Here is a 21,070-nt window from a genome sequence, read left to right on the forward strand (position 1 = left end):
AAAATTTAGGTTAAGTCAAATAATTTTTGTTTTTAATGCAGTTTCAGCAAGCAAAATAAAGGTGTACTAAAAAGCAAAGAACTTACGGGTTGCTCTCCGAGGATGAATAACCGGAAACCAAATTCCTGTTTGATGATAAAGATAGGTTAGGGCAATGAAAGAGGGTGAATTTGTCAGGCAAGTATACATATAGGTGAGCATCGATATAAAAGAAACTATATTGAATTTCTTTTCTTCCCTCTTTGATAACCCAAGCTTTGAAAACGGAAGTGATTAATACTAAAGAAACTTACACAGGTGACAGTGATGAACAACTAGCATCAGATGATTCTGAAAACTTGTTGTAAGATAAATCCCTGCAATGCATGTCATCATCCCTTTATGACAGTTGAATGATATTTGATTGAGAGATTACAGTTCATCACATGAGTCTCACAATAAAAAAGGAGGAAGAATAAAGTTTACAGACAAATGAAATAAATATCCTCAGCTTATAGTGGACATACATTTCGTGCTTGTTTTCCAATATCCAACTCGGCACCTTTCCAGTCAATGAGTTGTTGGTCAAAAACCTACATTTACAAAATATATGCTCATCTTGTTTATTGCCAAGTGAGTAGTCACAGTGAAGAATAAAACAGAGATAATTTGAGAAATAAATAAAAAATGAAACATTTACATCATTAAGTAATTTTTACTTTCAGTGCATATGGCTTACATGTAATCTAGATCCTCATTCTTAATTGTATCTGGAATTGGACCACTCAAATTGTTGAAGCTCAGGTCTCTACAAGATAGAAACAAATCTCATATGAGCATAAATTATATATTTTTACCAATCAATTACATGATATAACGGAATCAAATTTCTTTAATATAATTTGTTTTCCATTTTGTTGCACTAATATATTCAAGCAAAATTCTATAATCCAAATGCAGTTTCTTGTAGAAATAAAGCCATCACCACATGCTAGTAGTTGATATTATATTTTCTTTCCATACAATCTTGAGAAAAAATTTCCATACATTCAGAGGCTTATAGATTATACGTTGATTTCAAAAGCAAGGGGATAAACAAAAGAATTTATTGAATTGAAATGATTCAATGGCCATGGGACATCCAAAAGCACCTCTAGTATCTCAAAGTCTAAATAAATTTTCTATTCATGGATAACATACTTTTAAAACAAGAACCAAAATATAATAAAGAAAAAATTTAAGAGCAGAGAGAGAGAGAGAAAGAGTAAATAGATAAACTGTAGTAAATAAACCCCTAGTTTCAAAAGGGTGATCGATTTCTACGCAAATAAGAAACCTCTTGCTAAAACTAGCATACAAACAGAGAAAATAAGTAGCCTTCTTTTCTATTTTCTAAGAAAGAAAAGAAAAAAGAGTAGTCATATGTGCTTAACCCCAGATATTCCACATCCATGTCAGGTTGAATCCCAAGCCTCCATATTGGAAGGAAGTACCATTGGACTATATAGCAATTGGTATCTAATATGATTTTATTTATTTCTTTTATTCACAGTTTGGTCAGTTAGTAGGTAGGCGACTATTAGGAGCAAATATGCTTCATGTGTTTGGTCTTCCAATAATTACCAAAAAAAAAGTTTTAATTTCCCTATTGGTAGAGTTTAATTCCCATACATCTAGGTGCCATATGGCCTATTTTCGAAGAACCAAAATCTGCAAATTTGTATTTTGGAGGAACAATCTTCCTTAGCAATCAATTTGCTTCTCTACAATACAGTAATATCATATAAAATTAATAACAAATAGTGCCAGCAAACAATAAATCGAAACTTTATTAGTCTGTAAATTTCAATCCAATTCTGGTTCATCTCAAGTGACTTCATAACACTAGTCAGAATAAAATGTATAAGATGTCTTATAATCACAAAAGTCCAAAACATAAAAAAGATTTAAACCTTGATATAGAGAAAGAAATTAAAAAGTAAATCATCTCTGTGAGCATACCCATGTCAAGCAACTTACATTCTTTTTAATTTATCCATCATTAAAATATAGGGTGGGATTGAATCAGTGATTAAGCATTTTCTCAGCACCCTGAGGGACAGGAATAAGACCAACAACTTGGTAAAGTAAGTAAACTGCAAAATCAATCACGATATAATTCATTACTCGTTGTAGCAAATAAAGTAAACATAGAACTTACAAATACTTCAAAACTTTCAAATTCTGCAATTTAGGGAAGCTACTGCTTGATCCGTTCAAGTCAGATATCATCCTGGAAAACATGTCAGATCAGTGAAAATCAATTGTACTATCTTCCAGATTTCCTGTTCCTAATCAATGTCTGCTACAGGAACACTCACAGTTCAGTTAAGTTTGTCAACAGAGATATGTTGGAAGGAATGGGGCCCTCCATGGACGTGCCTAGCATATAACTGCAAAAAAAAATTAATGTTTCCTCACATACCAAAAAAGAAAAACTAAATTTTTTTAATTCATGTCCGAACGGGAAATAAGGCAGATAAAAGGAATGAAGTATAATACTCACAGTCGAGAAAGTTTGCTCCATTTCCCAATAAAATCAGGTATCTTCCCAGATATTTTGGTCCCATCTATCCTACTGCAGGCAGTAAATTTCTAAGAATTTCTGAATTCTAAACACACCATGTCCAAGTAATCATGTCATATTGCATTACTTACAATTCAGTTAAGCTCTTTAAATTGACAAATTTTTCTGGTATTCGGCCCGTAAAATTGTTTGCAGAAAGAATGCTGCAAGATAAAGAAATATTCAGTCACGCATTCCCTTGAAGTGATATGGCAAAAAGTTGTCATAGCATAAGAAACAAAGTTTACTGATGTTTAACATTGATATGAGGTGTAGGCACAGTTACAGAAGAAGTAACAAGCAGTACAGCCTTGCATACAGAAATAGGTTCACGCCAGACATAACAAATAGAGATTTTATTTCATTCAACCCTGAAGAGAAAGAATAGATACACAAGTATCTTAATGAACTATACTTTTGAAAGAAAATGAATTAACGTATTTGAGAAAATTATCCAAGAAATGCATTTGCAACCTAAAACCATACAACCAGACCGAACTCGATAAAATTTTCAGACTCACAGGATATTGTTAAAACCCAAAAAATTAGCTCATCATATTTTGCATTCGTCTTCTATAGTTTCACAAACCGCCCCTTTTCACAATATCACATATGATATATTTTTTTGAAGTGTTTCACATATGACATTGAATAGTGTAATATTTTAATTTATTATCTGCGGGCATTTACGTTATTATGCCATTTAAGTTCTAACATAAATAGAGCATTGCTACACACTAAAAAATTTACAACGTACCATTTACAAAGTGGCACGAGCTTATATAGTTTTTGCCATATCAGCAACTTAACAACTAAAAATTTTAAGTTGGTGATGTAGTAGTTGCCACCTAAGATATCACATCAGTTTGTATGAGAATTGTGGTGAAATTGGTTGTATCTCTGACATTTTCCATATAAATAATACAAGTGAGAACGCTAATTATAGGTTCTCACTTCCCCTAGTCATTTTGTCTTTTCTCCTCTCTTTTTTCGCCTTCTCTCTCCTCTCTTTTTTCTCCTTCTTTCTCCTCTCTTTTGCATCTTTCAACTTCATATTGAGTTCCAACTCACTCCATATTATAGCTTCCATTTAACTTAAATATATTGGCCAACAAAATGTTTTTTTTTTTTGATAAGTATTGGGCAACAAAATGTTTAAATGATTAAATTTTTCTATTGTTATTCATTTAAACTTTTGGCAAAACCCACAATGTAATGTTTTAGAAAGATTGAAACCGGGTGCAATACATTTTTTCAAAACCGTTAATTTAAAATGAACAACCCACATCATGACAGTAAATACAAAAATAAAAAGGTGGCTGATGGGGTGGGCAAACCACCCCTTTAGATGGTTCAACCACCCCCAAATGGCTGGTGTGGGGGTAGTTCAGCAACCCTTGATGGTTGGTTCGGGGTAGCCAACGAGGTGGTTCGGCTCGGCCACCCCAATTGCCTGTTAAGAGGTAGCTTAACCCTAAGACCTATGAGGGTAGTTTGGCCATCTCAACAATCACCGTGCCAACCTTTTTTTTTTTTTTTTTTCATTGTTTTGTTCTTGGGACATTCATTTAATGAATGGACCAGATAAAATGTATTGCACGGTGCAATACAGATTTCAATATGTTTCAAAAATTACTAATGTTGTCAAATGTTATCAAAAATGGATCCGGCTTACACCCTATTAGTAAAATAATTTGACATCTCCAAAGATTTGGACGGTCAATATTAAATTTTGGACAAATGACGTCACGGGTGACCAAAGTTGATCTCGCTAGAGACATCCTTATGTAGGACAACATTTACCTATCTTTTCAATGAAAACAAAAATAAGAAAAATGTCAAATAATATTGGAGCAGCGCTGCTTGATCAGAATTTTACCAGTTTTTAGACAATGGAAGTACAAAAGAAAAGATTTGTCACGATTCTAGTTGATTGTCAATTATATTTGATTTTCTATTTTAGATTATGATTTTATTTTATTTTATTAGGATTTTATTTGTAGAAAATTTTATTTCATTTCTTTACTAGGATTAGATTTACTTTAATTATTTCATTTCCCTATTAGGATTAGGTTTACTGTCTCGACAAGTATTTATCTTTTATATATATGTTAGTTTGTAATGTAAAACAGACTCAATTGAATTATTATCAAGTTAGAGAATTTCTCTCAAACACTTTGCTGAGTTTATCTTTTTTTTTAAGTTTGCGGGATTGTTTTATCTTTTGGTTAGAAGTCGCTTTTGATTGTGGCTACTAAGTTTTTCGGTATGTCAGTTGGTATCAACGCAGGCTTTATCCTGATCAATGTCCAATTAACGCAACGGTGACGACCTTCTCCAACAACGCCACTTTTAGGGGAGGGGCTCTTTCGAGAGCCGAATTCATGGGGTATTCGAGCCGGCATTATGCAGATTCAATGGCCAACTTGTACTATAGTAACAAATTCTATATCAACACTGTGCGTGAGAGAGAGGTTTTGAGAGCCGACTACTAGTGATACACCAAGCGATCAGAGGCTCCTTGGAGATCCGAATTGCAGGAGTTCCAGTAGACCATTCAACAGGAGATGGTGGCAGACATTAGAACGCATGCAGATGGGTTCCCTTTGGAATCACAAAGACAATGATGCCTAGGATGACAATGGGATCTGAGTGAAACACGTTCAGTTTCCTTATGTTGATAGGCTCCTTGACGATGATGTAAGTCGCATTCAACCTGTCCGTAACCATATTTGTGAATCTCTGAATAAGCAACCAACATATGAAGAGAATAGGGCTGGGCAAAAACCCGCCCAACCCGATGACCCGCCCCGCCCAGGTACAGTGTGTTTTTTCGCGGGTTTGGGTTGAAAATATTCAACCCGTGCGGGGCGGGGAGGGTTTCGAGTTTAGTAATATTTTTTATGTGAGTACCTGCCCCGCCCCGCTCCTAAAACACTAAAAAAAACGTAGAAAACCCTAGACACTAAGAGACCCATCACTCCATCAGCCTTTCTCCCTTTCACGCTTTCATGATTCACCTAGGCTCCCATCCCTCAAGTCCTCAACACAGGCACAGCAGTCAGCAGCGCCGTCGACCACCTCTCTCCCGTCGAACCCATCTCCCTCCACGGCGTCCCCGCACCGCACGACCGTCGACTGCAGTCACCGCACCTTTCGATCTCCCATCAGATGGTCGGACCCATCTCACTCCCCGCATCGCACGACTGCATCTCGCGATCTCTCACTCTCGCCTCTCGATCTCAGATCAGAAGGGTACTCTCTCTCTCTCTCTCTCTCTCTCTCTCTCTCTTTTCTGTTTGGTTCTTGGGAAAGATTAAATGAAAATATCACTTGCTTTTTATTCCATTTTCCTCTTGTGGATTATCTATTGCTTGTTTGGAGGGAAAATTTCTCCTTTTGGTGAATTTTACAGTGAAATATTAATTGTGAGAGGTGGTATGGTATGGGAATCCGATGGATTAGCTGTCAATGTTGGTATTATATTTTATTTTCAAAAGTATAATGTCGAGAAAGTCTTTGCTAAAATAGCATTTCAGTAAATGAACAAAGAACAGTGGAGGTCTCAAAGATTTGTTAATAAATAAACAATGCTTCTTTTGTTAGACTTTAATAAACAAATACTTGAAAAGGAAGAAGGCCTCTGTACGTGGCAAGTGGAGCAATGCTTTCTAGGAGCTCCTCTCTTCTCAGCCTAGTTAGAGTAACATCAGCAATGTCTTATATGTCAATTTTTTTTTTAATTTTTAATTTTTGTTTTTTTTTAATGTTTAGGGAAAATTTACTCACATCAGATTGTTAATGTATAGGAGAACTAAAACTGTTTTCCTATAAATATTTATGTTTTCTCTCATCTTTTATCTTTTTATTTTTAATTAGAGATTGTATGAAGATTTTAGGAAAAAAATAGAGTAGATAAAGAATTTATATTTTGAAAAGAAATAATATTTGAATGGGTTTTATTTTGATAAGGATTGTTAATGTATAGAGAACTAAAAGTGTTTTCCTATAAATATTTCTGTTTTCTCTCATCTTTTATTTTTTTCTTGTTAAGAGTTTTATTTTGATAAGCAATTTTTGTTAAGGATTCTTGTTAGTTGTTAATTTATGGTCTGATTATGCAGTATTGATTTGTTTTTTCTTTTTTTTTTTCCACTTATTGTAGACTCATGGATGGTCATTCAAGTAGTGCTGTTGGTTCTAGTTCTGTGTCATCTATTCCTAACCCTAGTTCAGCTCTCCCACCAAAACCTATAAAATCTGAGCAAACATCAGTGGTGTGGGAACATTTTACCAAGTTAGAGGGGGGTGATCCTAAGGATCCTAAATCACAATGCAAGTATTGTAACAAATTGTTTAGTTGTCACACTAGAAAGCATGGTACAAATTCCATGCTTGGGCATTTGAGGAATACTTGCAAAAAAATATCTCGGTAGGTTTGATAAAGAGGATAAGTCGCAATCAAAGTTAAGTTTTGAGGGTAAGAGGGAAGGCCAAATGGGAGTGGGAGAAGGATCTGTGGGTAATTTGGTGATTACTAAATACAATGCTGCGAAAATAAGGGACGCAATTGCTAAGATGATAATTAAGGATGAGTTGCCATTTAGGTTTGTGGAAGGTGAAGGGTTTCAGGATTTCATGAATATAGTTGAGCCTAGGTTTTCAATTCATTCTCGTTATACTGTGATGAAGGATTGTGTTAAGCTCTTCTTGTCTGAGAAGGAAAAGTTGAGGGCAATGTTTATGACAACTGGGGTTCGGGTTTGTCTTACCACTGATACGTGGACTTCAATTCAAAACCTTAATTACATGGTAATCACCTCTCATTTTGTTGATAGTGATTGGAACTTACACAAAAGAATTATAAACTTTTGTTTAATTCCTAATCACAAAGCTGATACCATTGGGGAGAAGATTTTGTCGTGTATGCATGAGTGGGGTATTCGTAACATTTTCACTATCACAGTTGACAATGCTTCTACCAATGATGGTGCTTTGGAGTTTGTGAAAAAGAGAACTAGTAATAAGGAGGGCGCCATATTAGAGAGTCAGTTTATGCATATTAGGTGTTGTGCACACATACAAAATCTTATTGTGACTGATGGTTTGAAAGAGGTTGATGAGTCCATTGTGAGGGTTAGAAGTGCGGTGAAGTATGTGAAGTATTCACCTGCAAGATTTGAGAAGTTTAAGGCTTGTATTGAAAGAGAACAACTTGATTTCAAGGGTTTGTTGTGTCTTGATGTTCCCACTAGATGGAACTCTACATATTTGATGTTGGAAGGTGCTGAAAAATGTCGAGCTGCTTTCCAACTTATGGAAGAGCTTGATAAGACCTTTAAGCCTACATTGACCGAGGAAAAAAATGAGAAAAAGGGTTTGGGACCTCCTACTTGTGCTGATTGGAGTCGTATTAAGATTTTTCTCAAGTTTCTCAAACTTTTTTATGATGCAACAATTCGAATTTCGGGGTCTTTGTATTGTACTTCTAATATGTACTTTAAAGAAATTTGTGACATTCAAATGCATTTACAAGAGTATATTGATAATGGTGATTATGTATTGAGTACTATGGCGGAGAAGATGATAACGAAGTACAATAAATATTGGGGGGATCTTGAGAACAATGATAGGGTTAACTTGATGATGTTTATTGCGGTTATACTTGATCCACGAACCAAATTGGTGTCTTTAGAATATTGGTTCAAAGATGTTCTTGGTGTTGATAGGTGTAATGAAATGAAGAAAAAATTGAAGTCAATCTTTAACAAATTATATGATCACTACAACGCCGGAGAGAGTTCATCTCAAGTTCTACATAGTAGTGGATTGCCTCAAGGTTCCTCAATGAAAATAGAAGAAAGTGAGAATGCTAACCTCTACTTCATGAATAAGTTTCATAAGTACCTAACTTCTAAAAGTGATATTGAAAACAAATCGGAGATGGATCGATATTTGATGGAGGATGTTGAAAAAGCGAATGCAAATTTTGATATTTTAAATTGGTGGAAGGTGAACTCAACCAAATTCCCAATGGTTGCCAAAATAGCACGAGATGTGTTGGCTATTCCCATTACAACAGTTGCTTCAGAGTCGGCTTTTAGCACCGGAGGACGTGTGTTGGATCATTTTCGAAGTTCATTGGCCCCAAGTACGGTTGAAGCATTGATATGTGCACAAAATTGGTTAAGATCAAAGCCCCTAAGTTCTGACTTAGATATGGTTGATGATGCTGAAAGTTATAAGCTCGATTCAGGTCAATTTTTTCATCATTTATTCATTTTAGTTTGCTTAATATATTTTGCTATTTACAAATTTCATTTGTCGGTTTCAATTGATATTGTAATGTTTTTTTTTTTGTTTTTCATTCTTTGTAGAGGTAACTTTGAAGAACATCAGCATTTTACTTGAGGATGATTAGTGACTTGAAGTTGAAGATACATTTTGGACTTGAAGTTGAAGTTACATTTTGGATGATTAGTCATTTTACTTTAAGTTGCCTTTTGTTGGGTTTTGTTGCTTTTAGTTTAAAGTAATGAATTTTTGTTGTTGCTTTGATGTAACTATAAACTATGGGTGTTAAGTAATTTTTTGGTTTATTTTTTTCCTCATCTTTTTGAATTTACTTGAGGATGATTAGTGACTTGAAGTTGAAGTTGCATTCTAGACTTGAAGTTGAAGTTGAAGTTGCATTTTAGATGATTAGTCATTTTACTTTAAGTTGCATTTTGTTGGGTTTTGTTGCTTTTAGTTTGAAGTAATGAATTTTTGTTGTTGCTTTGATGTAACTATAAATTATGGGTGTTAAGTAATTTTTTGATTTGTTTTTTCCTCATCTTTTTGAAGTTACTTGAGAAAGATTAGTGACTTCATTGACTTGAAGTTGCATTATGGACTTGAAATTGAAGTTGTAATATGGATGATTAGTCATTTTACTTGATGTTGCATTTTGTTGCTTTTAGTTTGAAGTAATGAATTTTTGTTGGTTATTTAATGTAACTATAAACTATGGGTCTTAAGTAATTTTTTGGTTTGTTTTTTTCCTCATCTTTTTGATAAAAAAAAGAAAGCTAACCATATTTTTATGAAACCCAAAATATCATTTTTATGAAAGATTGAAAGCCCCAAAAAAAGCCAACAAAAAGCCAAAATATCATTTTTAGGCTTAGACCCAACAAAAAGCCCATATTCTGGTTTAAAAATAATAGAAAAAGCCCATATAGGTGTGGCCTTTTGGGCTTAGTCCAAAAAATTGAATAAAAAATTTTACAAAAATGCCATACCAAGAAACCCGACCCAACCCGCAAGACCCGCAACTATTAAACCCGCACCGCAAATACCCGACCCGCGCAGATCTTGGGCATTGGGCTTGGGTGGCGGGTCGAAAAATCCAAACCCGCAAGGTGCGGGTCGGGTGGGAAAAACCCCAAAACCCGCCCCGACCCAACCCGTGCCCAGCCCTAGAAGAGAATATTAATTATGGTGAAAAGGACGTTGAGGCAATTAATTTGGTTGAAAAAGTGGAGCTACCATCAGAGAAACAATTTGTGCAACAACTATTTGTTCCAACGATTACACCAATGCAAGAACCACCACCACATCCTCTGCCATAAGTGCAACTCATCACAATCACCAGTGAAGTTGAAGATAAAATCCAAGAAGAAATTGTTGGAAGAACTTTTTTGAAAGTATACAAAAGGGAAAAATCATGTCTTGGTGCTATCTACGTAGATTTCTCCAAGTACCTTTCTTCGGAGAAGCTGCATGTGCCATGTTCCAAAGAAAACTTGAGGACAAGTTTTTTTCAAGTGGGGGTGTCTAATGTAGGACGACATTTACTTATATTTTCGGTGAAAATGAAAATAAGAAACATGCCAAAAATAATATTTGAATAGCGCCACTTGATCAGAATTTACCTATTCTCAGACAATGAAAGTACAAAAGAAAAAATTTGTCACGATTCCATCTAATTGTCAATTATATTTGATTTTCTATTTTAGATTATGATTTTATTTTATTTGATTAAGACTTTATTTCATTTCCTTATTAGGATTGGATTTACTTTAATTATTTATTTTCTTTATTAGGATTTGGTTTACTATTGCCACTAAGATTATGTTCACTTTTTCTACAAGTATTTCTCTTCTATATGTATGTTAGTTTGTAACGTAAAACACATACTCAATTGAATTATTATCAAGTCAGATAATTTGTCTTAAACACTCACGGAGTATATCTTTCTTTTAAGCCAGAGAGCTTGTTTTATTTTTTGATCAAAAGACGCAGACGCTTCTGATTGTGCTTACTTAATCTTTCGCTACATCAAATTTTCTTTCATGGCCTTAACAAAGGCATCACCATCCCATAAAGGATCCTCGGTAGACTGAGTCTTTAATTCTATTGGCCTCCTCGAAGAACCCAATAGCCTCATGTAACTCATGAAACTTGTATAGGGTTGTTAAGGATATGGATAATGAACTACAATCTCAAACTTCTACTCACGATAAAACTTAGGAGTCATATACTCAGAGAAGGATTCATGTTTATTTCTATTTAAACTCTTTGGTGTAGTTTATCTCAACTTTGTGCTGTCGGCTTTGTATCAAATACAAACTATTGTAACTCATCCATTATATATTGAATGGAACTCTCGAAGGCAAGTAGAGAGGTTAGGATTATTTTCACAAAACCTCAACACTGTGTGTTCTATCAAGGGTCAAGGGTTCAGACAGAAAAAGACCAGGAATTTTCAGAGTACAAAGGTGAGGGCTTCTTTGTAGGTAGGGGACAAAGCTGGGGCTGAATTTGGACATGACCCTCAAGTGTTCCTACTAGACGACGGCTGGGGTAAAGTTGATGGAACCCCACAACTAATAATATAAATATTGATAATATTAACTCTTTTCGAGTAGGAGAGACCACAAGTGAATCCAATTAGGGCTATAGACAAATCACAAACAAGCTATTGCTTAATAATTCTCTATTAATTTGTTGGTTACAATTGACCCTATTTATACCGTTCCTTAACTACTAAATGAATTCATAAAAGAGAAACTAATGCAATACCTAAAGTAATACTTCTACAACAAGACAACCAAATAACATAAAGTAATACTACTATAACTAGTCAATAACGTAAAAGATAGAATTAGACTACAATAAGATAAATAAGTAGATAGGTAGGACTAGGACTTCTACCGCTTCTAGAGCTTCTACTTTGGAGGTCTTCTATTGCATGTTGGAGACTTGTTCCTTGGACTTGTAGAACTCTATCAAAAGTACTTACTCATATATCTGGTCACCTGGAGTGATGATGACAACCATGCATCACCTGTGCCCACATTCTCGAAGGCACCCCTCCTCTTTCAAGAGGATTCGAGGCATGTCAAGCCCTGGTCAGGTTCTTTGCTTTGCATCGAATTAAACCACGTGCTCCACAGCTTGTGCAGGCCAACACCAATTACTTCAAGTTTCATTCTTGCGAACGTACTCTCCAGGTGGAATACTTAGGGAACGTTTGGTACATAGATTAGAGCCTGGAATGGAATAGTTATTCCTATGTGATAGCTTTTTCATTCGTTTGGCTAGTTGATTATCATGGACTTAGTCATTCCAAAGGAATAAGTATTCCTCAAAATGAGAAATCTTATTCTATGCTTACTATTGCATATCTCATTAATCGGATGCCATTTCACACTCCGAAACATCTTGTGTCTTCCTCTCCGTTTGTTGTTCCTCCATTATTATTATTATTATTTTAATTTTTTTTTAATTCATAGCCCCCACAAAGACAGGTTACTGCCCTTGTTGTGTATATCGATGATATAGTATTAATAGGAAATGATGAGAAAGAAATACAACGGTTGAGAAAATATCTTGTTAATGAGTTTGAAAAAAAAGACTTAGGAAGCTTGAAGTACTTTCCAAGCATTGAAGTAGCGAGATTAAGAAACAAAATATTTATCTCTAAGCGAAAGTATTTCCTTGATCTCCTCCGAGAAACAAGAATTCTTGGATGTAAAGCTGTTGATAATCCCATAAAGCATAATAATAAGTTAGGGGAAGATAGAGATACTTTGGTGGATAAAGGCAAATATCAACAATTGATTAGTAGACAGACCTATTGTCTCAAAATTGTCCAGATACTATATGTGCAGTTAGTGTGATAAGCCAATTTAAGCATTTCCCAAGTGAATCTCATATGGAAGTAGTACATCGGATTCTTTGTTATCTAAAATCGTCAACTCACAAAAGTTTGTAATTTTCTAGACAAAATAACTTGAAAATATAATATTATATAGATGCAGATTAGGTTGGATCAGTTACAAATTGAAAGTATACTTTAGGGTATTGCACTTTTGTAGGAGGAAATTTGGTTATTTGGGGTAGGAAAAAAACAGTCGGCGGTTGGTAGATCAAGGACAGAAGCACAATTTAGAGCCATGACACTTGGTTTTGTGAGTTATTGTGGTTGAACATTCTATTGAAAGAACTTGGGTACAATTCTAAAGATCATATGAGATTGTATTGTGATAACAAAGCAGCGATTAACATTATCCATAATCCAATGGAAGATGACTGAACCAAGCCCATTGAAGTTGACAAACATTTTATAAAATAAATTACGTGCAGGCTTAATATTTACACCTTATGTGAAATCAAGAGAACAACTTGCATCATGCAGCGTCTTTCACACAACCATAAGCAAGTTGGGCATGCATTGCCTCATCTCAAGGAGGAGTGTTGATGTGGCGTATTTTAATTTTATGCTGATGTGGTGAAATATTTTAATTTTATTATTTTAACTCTGATATCAATACTACATTGGTAGAGTAGGAAACCCTATTTTGGTTCTCTCTTCCACGTACACAATTGTTTTCCTTTTTTCTTTCTCACATTCTCACATTCTCTCTCCTCTATGTCATGTTATTCAATTTATGGATCAGAATGCACTTTTTTTTGTGCAAAACAAGGAGAAAAAAAGAACGTAAAACACAAGGGGTTGGCAGCTTAAAACCAGAAAGCATTAGTTGAGAAGATTATCTCCCAAAAGAACCCAAAAAAAAAGAGAGAGAAGTGAAAGAAGTAGATGACTAGAATAATAAAGATAAAGTATTATTGCAAAAAATAAAATTAAAAAATTAAAATGACAAATGAAGATGGCAATCTTACAGTCTTTTTAATTTGCTCAAATTTCCTAGGCTTTCAGGAAGAGGTCCACCAAGCTGATTAGCTTCCAAGACCCTGCAAAATGCAACTTAATCAGTAATCCAGGTTATCCATCATTCTTCCTTGAATTATGAATAAGACTCTAATTCATGACTTACAACCCCTCAAGTGAACCAATATCACCAATTTCCGTAGGAATGCTACCATTTAGTTGGTTTCCAAGAAGGGACCTGCAGAATACCAAGTGTTACAAATTAACCAACCTGTAGACCCCTTGGTCAAAACCTACATGGAAATAACAAAGGACCTCATACATACATATGCTAATAATAACTTACAGATTGACAAGAGGGAGCCGAGCAAAACTTGTAGGAATTTGTCCACTGATATAGTTGCGAGTGAGATCACTGTTTAAATAAAAATAAACTTCAATTAGTTTTTCTCAGTTGCATTTCATCACACAAAAAGGGTGCCAATCTTCCATGAACTCACTCAAAAGTTACTAAAATATTAAAACGACAAAGTAGAGTTTAGAAAAGAGCACCAAGTTATTTAATGACTGTATTAATCAAGGATCTGTTAGGGCAAATTCAGCAAACCGATGATGTAATGAGGTTAATTGACTTCTTTAATGCAGAAAAACATGCATGTTTCCCTTACAGTTGTTGCAGATTAGTAAGATCTCCAAATTCAGGTGGTAGAACTCCAGATATATTGAGACCCTTCAGCTCGCTGTCATACCCAAAAAAAAAAAAAAAAAAAAAAAGCAAAAGACAAAAGCATAAAAGAAAAATTGAGATAAAGACAATAAGAAACTGAATAAAATAACTCTGAAGTAATACTCAAAGTTCGGCTCTGAGAATCAGTAACTAAGACTACTTAATTAACTTTTCAAATTTAGATTCAAAACTATTGAAGGTTTAGTCCTAAGTAAATAAGTTTTTTCCATCCAATTGTGCCATGGCATACTTCATAGGAACAAGCATTCAGATGATTAAGATGAGGAATTATAAGATATAGGTAATCCAATTTGTCCCTATCACTTGACACACTTCATATTATAAATGAAACAAGAATTTACTTGCATACATCCAAACATTAGAGAACAAATGAGAATGCCCTATAAAAAATTAGGCAGCTGATGGCTTGAAATCCATTGGCACTTTCAGGACATGACCAATGAGGCCGACTTGGCCTGTGAAATGTTTATTTATAAACTAAAAAGACAATGTCAGCCAAAGCAAGATGGAGAAAAATCAAATGGCCTGTGAAATCTGTTAAACTGTAGTATACACATGGCATCACAAAATAATAACAAGTAAACAAGATATAACTTAAATCCTAATTGAGTCAGAATTCTAGTATTTGTTAGATCGAAAAACATCATTGATACATGTTTGTGAACAATTCTTTATCAAGGATATCACGTATAGTGCAACTATTATATATCAATACTAAAGCATCAAGCCAAATATGCAACCATCTTTTTGCTAGCCATAAATAAACTACACAATAAATGCCTGTACTTGTGTATATTTAGGTGCATGTTTATTAATAAAAATGTAGAGAATTTAAAAACAGAAAAAAAAAAACAAAAACAAAAACAAAACAAAACAAAACAAAAATTAAAAACAAAAACAAAAACAAAAACAAAAAACAAAAAACAAAAGGATCATACATGCTTATGATACTGCAAGTGTTGTTACATTTGCATGTGATGTTGCGAAGAATGTACTCATCATTTCTGAAGTTGATACTTCCGACGTTACTGCAAAAATTCTCATTTATGCTCCAATTTAGGTTCTTTAATTTTGTGGATATTGCTTCAAGAGCTTTCACTGTGGAGAAAAATCAATTAGTAATCTGCATTTATATGAGCATTAAAGAAATTAAAATTACAAATCATCCAAGTAAAAAGGAAACAAACCAAAAGACATCAACTTAATTCTCGGTGCAAAAGAATTAATATACCATATATTTTTTTTCTCACAAAGCAATCTGAAATATCAATTATGTGGAAGAAGCACAAAGATAAGCCAAGTTTACCCATACTTCAATGCTCACATGCATCTTTGCTATAAAAAGACACACATTCATATTATCCATTTTAACTCTAATAAAAAGTTAGAAAAATACCTTATTTTTATTTTATTTAAGGCATGAAATGCGGAATATGAGGCATAAAATTATATAGCATATGGTCAAACACCAAATTAAATGACAAATTCTTGGTCTCAGTCTGGCAAAGGATAGATGATGGACAAGATAGTCAAAAGGATGGCTGAACAATAACGTCAAGCACATTCACATTGCATGAAATTGACACCAGTTCAAATAAATAAAACAAAGAATTAAGACCAGTCAAACCAAATCTAGTCAAACCAAATCTAAGTTCAAACTACGTAGCAAAGTTAAAATCCACCAGCTCTATGCTTTGAAGTCGTCAACCAGACAACCTATTCAGTTACTTCCTAATTTTAAGTTGCTACTAATAAACGACATAATTATGTAAAACAAATAGAAAATAAAAATGCTGCAGTAAGCACCAAGATCATATGTTACGTAGTAATGCTACTTTTTCCACTTATTTATTAGACTTATTTTATATCGGTTAATTTAACGTGTTTTAATTGCTTTGTTTTTGTTTATTTCTAAATAGTTGACATGAAAAAAAAAATTACTTAAAATACGTCACGTCTATCAATGCAAAATGAATGTAATAAATAATCGCAAAGAGGCAAGAGCAACATTACTCTATGTCATATAATTGGCATCTGAAAACCCATGTCACATTCCGCTAGACAATATTAGTTTAATTTTTAATTTTTTCTCCTTGGACCTGTTGAGTCCAGTCCGCTTAGCTGGATCTATTGAATTTAGACTTAATTTCTGCTGTTATTTAGTAATATATTTTGATTTGCTTAGAAAGAAAGAAAAAATAATAATAAAGGACACATCAAGTAACCATCAATCAGAAACTAACCAGAATAGAAAAAATTTTAAAAAAAAGTTAAAAAAAAAAATCAGAAACTAACCACTAATCAGAATCTAACATTATAAAAATGGACCCGGCTTCTATGCGGTTATACAAACTACCGCATATCTGCGGTAGTTTGCTTGGATGGCTGAGATTTATCGAGGGGGTTTTACCCAAAAGACTAACGGCATACTCCATACAGAAGGAGAAAAAAAAAAAAAAAACTTACGGTGGCTAACCCATGGAACTTCTGTATTAGTTACGATAATTACAAAAATGCCCACATCTTTTTCAATATTTTATGCGTGAATATTACTTTGGTTTTGATATTTAAAGGGTTTAAAAGGGGATTTTAAGTAAGAGATCGCTTTGATCGATAGACAAGTAAGCAGCATGCAGGGCTTCCAGTAATTGTAATAGTTGTTAGGATTCCTTGAAAGATGTTGAACGAATATGGTGAAAATGAGAAGACGAGAAGCCATTCGATGAGAATTTGATACCTATTGGCGGGGGCGCCGCTAATGCTGTAGGAGTTGTGGCAGATCCAGACAAGAGCGGCACTAGGAAGGAAGCTAAGGCGTTCTTGGCCGTTGTCGCTGCTACTGGCAATTGAGCTATGGAGAGACTCAAGCTCGCTGAAGAATTTGTAGCAAATATACATAGAGTGAGAGTGAGAGAGAGAAGTCTGTTTTGGGTGTAAAAAAAAAAAAAGAAAAAAGAAAAGACAAGTCTGTTTTGGATGGTTCATGGACGAAATTGACGGAATTTTTTTTGTTCGTCAAATTGTTTGGAGTATGCCGTTAGTTTTTGGTTTAAAACCCCCTTGATAAATCTGGACCATCCAAGCAAACTACCGCAGATATGCGGTAGTTTGCAGGACCGCATAGAAGCCAAGTCCTATATATATATATTTTGATGGTAACGAATTAAAGTGTTTTATTGATTTCTTTGTAATATAACCGTTGATTTCTTTGTAATAATCAGAACGAGAATCAACATCATAGAACAATCTCACCAGCAAGTATAAGCTCAAAACATATATTTCCGCAAATTTGTACCCTTGCCAGTTGCCAGACGTCACCTGGGGAGAGTTTGCGTTGATGGAGAATGATTCGGAGGACATGTTACTCCTCTACAACGTCAGATGGGTCCCACGACTCACTTTCAGATCCACTGGCCATTGAGATTTTGGGTTTCCGGAGAAATCCAAGCCGGAACTTTTAACTGCGGTTGAATTGGAGCTCAAAAGTTTACCGGCCGGCGGTGCCCAATAGTGATGAATAGGTTGCTGGAGGCTGTGATGGCATAGAAGGGGGTGGCGCCGGCGGTGGTTCTGGCGAAGGGGAAGCATAACAAGGGTGTGAGGCAATGACTTTTGAGGAAGTTTGTGGCTAAGAACGGCGAGCGGGTCTGCCGGTCTGGCTAGGTGCTTTCAAGCAATTAATAAACTGAGAAGTCGAAGAAAATTTTGTATTATATGTTTGGGAGTTTCGAGGATAAAAATGTGATTTACTTTTAGGGATATGTAGAAGGACTAAAATGTTATTTGCTTTTTATAATTATCATTGAATTTCTTAGTAAAAATAAAATTTCAGTTAAAGTTAAGAAAAAATAATTATAGAAACTATATTTTTATCTTATAATTATTTTACAATACTAACATCATGACAATACGATTGATTAAGATTGTCACATCAGTATTATAAATTAAAAATATAATATATACCATTAATCATTTACCAAACACATTTTCAATGACCAAAAAAGAAAGAGTATACATATCCTCTTTTATTTATTTTCCTAAGACTAATAAAAAAATAAAAATGATCATAAATTTTTATAATAAGACAAAAAAAAATCCTTATAAATTAAAAAAAAAAAAGAAAAAATGACGGGTGGGTTTTTTTTTTTTTTTTTAAGTAGTTTATTTGTTTATTTTATTTATTTATAATTTTAAGATTTTTTTTTTAAATTTTATAAAGAGTATTTTCGTTATTGAAAACATTATTTGATAGTTTAGAAAAAATATTGATAATATAATGGTAGACTTGGTAGTTTAAGAGGTATCCTGGTTTTCCAAGAAATAATAAACAAATAAAGGACAAAATTTTGCTCTAAACTGGGTCGGAGGAATGTCCTTCAACTTAGACTATAAAAGTAATATGTGTCAATTTTTTTAATAACATGTGAGATACACATATGAGTTTTTAATAAGATTTATTTCAACTTTATCCGTGTTGTTAAAAAAACATGTGCTTGTTAATGTCACTTTTATAGAATAGATTAAAGACAATTTCTCCTACCAGTCTAGAAGAAAACTCTTGTACATAGATAAATAAAAATTACTTTTTGTTGTCTGTCTCCAAAAACACTTTTTAGGAAAAAAAAAAAAATGTCCAAACGTTACCGAACACATTTTTGTTCCACCCCCAGTTTTTGTGAGAAAACCAGGTGACCAACCCAAACCCAACCCCCAACCCGCAACCGTCTCATTTCCTCGAGTATTCGGATTTCGGACACAGCAAAATGGAAGGGAATCCCAATCGAGCCGAAGCCGAGCGATTACTGGGAATCGCCGAGAAGCTCCTGCATAGCCGAGATCTAACCGGGTCGAGAGACTTCGCCATCCTCGCCCAGGAGACGGAGCCCCTTCTGGAAGGCTCGGACCAGATCCTGGCCGTGGCGGACGTGCTCCTCGCGGCGGAGAAGCGCATAAACAACCACCACGATTGGTACGCGATCCTCCAGCTCGATCGCCGCTCCGACGACCAGGACCTCATCAAGAAGCAGTATCGCCGCCTCGCGCTGCTCCTCCATCCGGATAAGAACAAGTTCCCCCTCGCGGATCAGGCCTTCAAGCTCGTCGCCGACGCCTGGGCCGTCTTCAACGACCGCTCCAAGAAGTCCCTCTATGACAACGAGCTCAGCCTCTTCTCCAAGGTCGATCTCGCCGCGCAGCAGTCGAAATTGCCTGTCCGCCGGAACCAGCACCCGAGCGAGAAAAGGGGCCAGCAGAATAGGGAGAGCCCGGAGGATCAACGGCTGAGATTGTCGAGCTTCTGGACGATGTGCCCCTACTGCTACAACCTCTACGAGTACCCTAGGGTTTACGAGGGCTGTTGCCTGCGGTGCCAGAATTGCCGGCGGGGCTTCCACGCGGTGCTCATCCCGTCCTTGCCGCCGCAAGTGCCGGGCCAGGAGGCCTACTATTGCTGCTGGGGGGTCTTTCCGATGGGCTTCGCTGTCGGAAATTCGGCCAATGTTCCGAAAAGCGCCACCGCGGCTGAAACGGGGTTTCCGAATTGGATGCCGCCGTTGTTTCACCAAACGCCGCCGCAAGAGAGTGGTGGGAACGGTGCGGCACCGCCATTGGCGCGGCCGGAAAACGTTTCGTTTGTGGGATTCCCCCCGAAGAAGAGAGGAAGGCCCCGGAAGCATCCAGTGCAAGCCTGATTGGTTCATTTGGCATTTTCTTCTTTGATGGTAACGATACAAAAAGCGTCAATTCGGAGAAAGGTGTGATTGAGATTAGCTGTTGGGTCTAAGGGGGAGATGAATCCGATAATCATGTTTTGTGATGATAAAAGCTGTTTCCTGTTGGACGGTGAGGATGGAGGGGAGGAGGAGGGTGTTGATCGTGGGGTTCGGGAAATTCGTAGGTATTATTGTTATTGCTGTTGTCGTCATGTACTTGTGTAGATTTCAGGTGTTTTTTTTACCTTAACTGATGGGAGTAAAGTGTAATTTTGTTAGTATGCAGCAAATGGGATTTCAGAAAGTCTTTTTGACATCACTCATTTGGGACTCCTCTTAATTCTGTGTTTAGTTGAAATGTTCATTTTCTGAAGCATTACTTGTGGATTTAGAAATTTTCAGAATGGGTTGTGTTCATCATTTTTTTTTTTTTTCTCGGGTTTTTGGCCTCAGTATGAGTGCACATAAGTTCTTATAACATCGTTTTGATCATCATCCTGCCTGTTATTTCTTCGGCATAATTGTGAAACTCAACAACTTATTTGTTTGTCTATATATCCTTTCAAGCTTGTATATAAATTTTGTTCATGATTTGATGGATAATCCCAGTTTGATTCTTACACGGGTGAGTTGCACGGATTTGGATTAGGTGATGTACTTTGTTGGTACAATCCAAGTTTACAACATTGTAATTTTTTTAATTTTCAAATTTTTATGCCAATTAAGCCAAATCCAGAATGCAGCAATGTTAATCACCAATTCCATTCATCTAAGCTTGCTTTTGAATAAAAGCTCTCTTCTCTCTCCTGAGAGAAGCTTTTTCCTGCAACTTTCTCCACGTCCTCAATGAGGTTTTCCACCTCTTC

General features: G+C 35.4%; 2 protein-coding genes across 5 annotated transcripts in view; one reads left to right on the forward strand and one right to left on the reverse strand.

Annotated features, from left to right (window-relative positions):
- The window catches only part of LOC132175447 (probable LRR receptor-like serine/threonine-protein kinase At1g53430), a 32,830-nt gene that overhangs the window by 6,215 nt on the left and 5,545 nt on the right, over positions 1–21,070 (reverse strand). For 2 of the 4 annotated variants that reach the window (XM_059587399.1, XM_059587398.1), the window contains exons 2-16: positions 17,231–17,365; positions 15,432–15,591; positions 14,414–14,485; positions 14,092–14,160; positions 13,912–13,983; positions 13,757–13,828; positions 2,677–2,748; positions 2,525–2,596; positions 2,340–2,411; positions 2,180–2,251; positions 1,999–2,070; positions 719–787; positions 507–572; positions 294–356; positions 87–125 (exon numbers count right to left, since the gene is read on the reverse strand). In XM_059587399.1, the coding sequence (XP_059443382.1) occupies positions 87–125; positions 294–356; positions 507–572; positions 719–787; positions 1,999–2,070; positions 2,180–2,251; positions 2,340–2,411; positions 2,525–2,596; positions 2,677–2,748; positions 13,757–13,828; positions 13,912–13,983; positions 14,092–14,160; positions 14,414–14,485; positions 15,432–15,591; positions 17,231–17,365 (1,177 nt within the window). The remainder of the gene's footprint in view (positions 1–86; positions 126–293; positions 357–506; positions 573–718; positions 788–1,998; positions 2,071–2,179; positions 2,252–2,339; positions 2,412–2,524; positions 2,597–2,676; positions 2,749–13,756; positions 13,829–13,911; positions 13,984–14,091; positions 14,161–14,413; positions 14,486–15,431; positions 15,592–17,230; positions 17,366–21,070) is intronic. The other 2 variants (XM_059587400.1, XM_059587401.1) reach the window with 2 other exon arrangements.
- Positions 19,108–20,591, forward strand: LOC132175448 (uncharacterized). Its single transcript, XM_059587402.1, has one exon. The coding sequence runs from the start codon at positions 19,257–19,259 to the stop codon at positions 20,181–20,183; it is 927 nt and encodes a 308-aa protein (XP_059443385.1). The 5' UTR covers positions 19,108–19,256; the 3' UTR covers positions 20,184–20,591.

This window comes from Corylus avellana, chromosome ca3 (assembly GCF_901000735.1).
Source record: "Corylus avellana chromosome ca3, CavTom2PMs-1.0".
Classification (NCBI taxonomy): domain Eukaryota; kingdom Viridiplantae; phylum Streptophyta; class Magnoliopsida; order Fagales; family Betulaceae; genus Corylus; species Corylus avellana.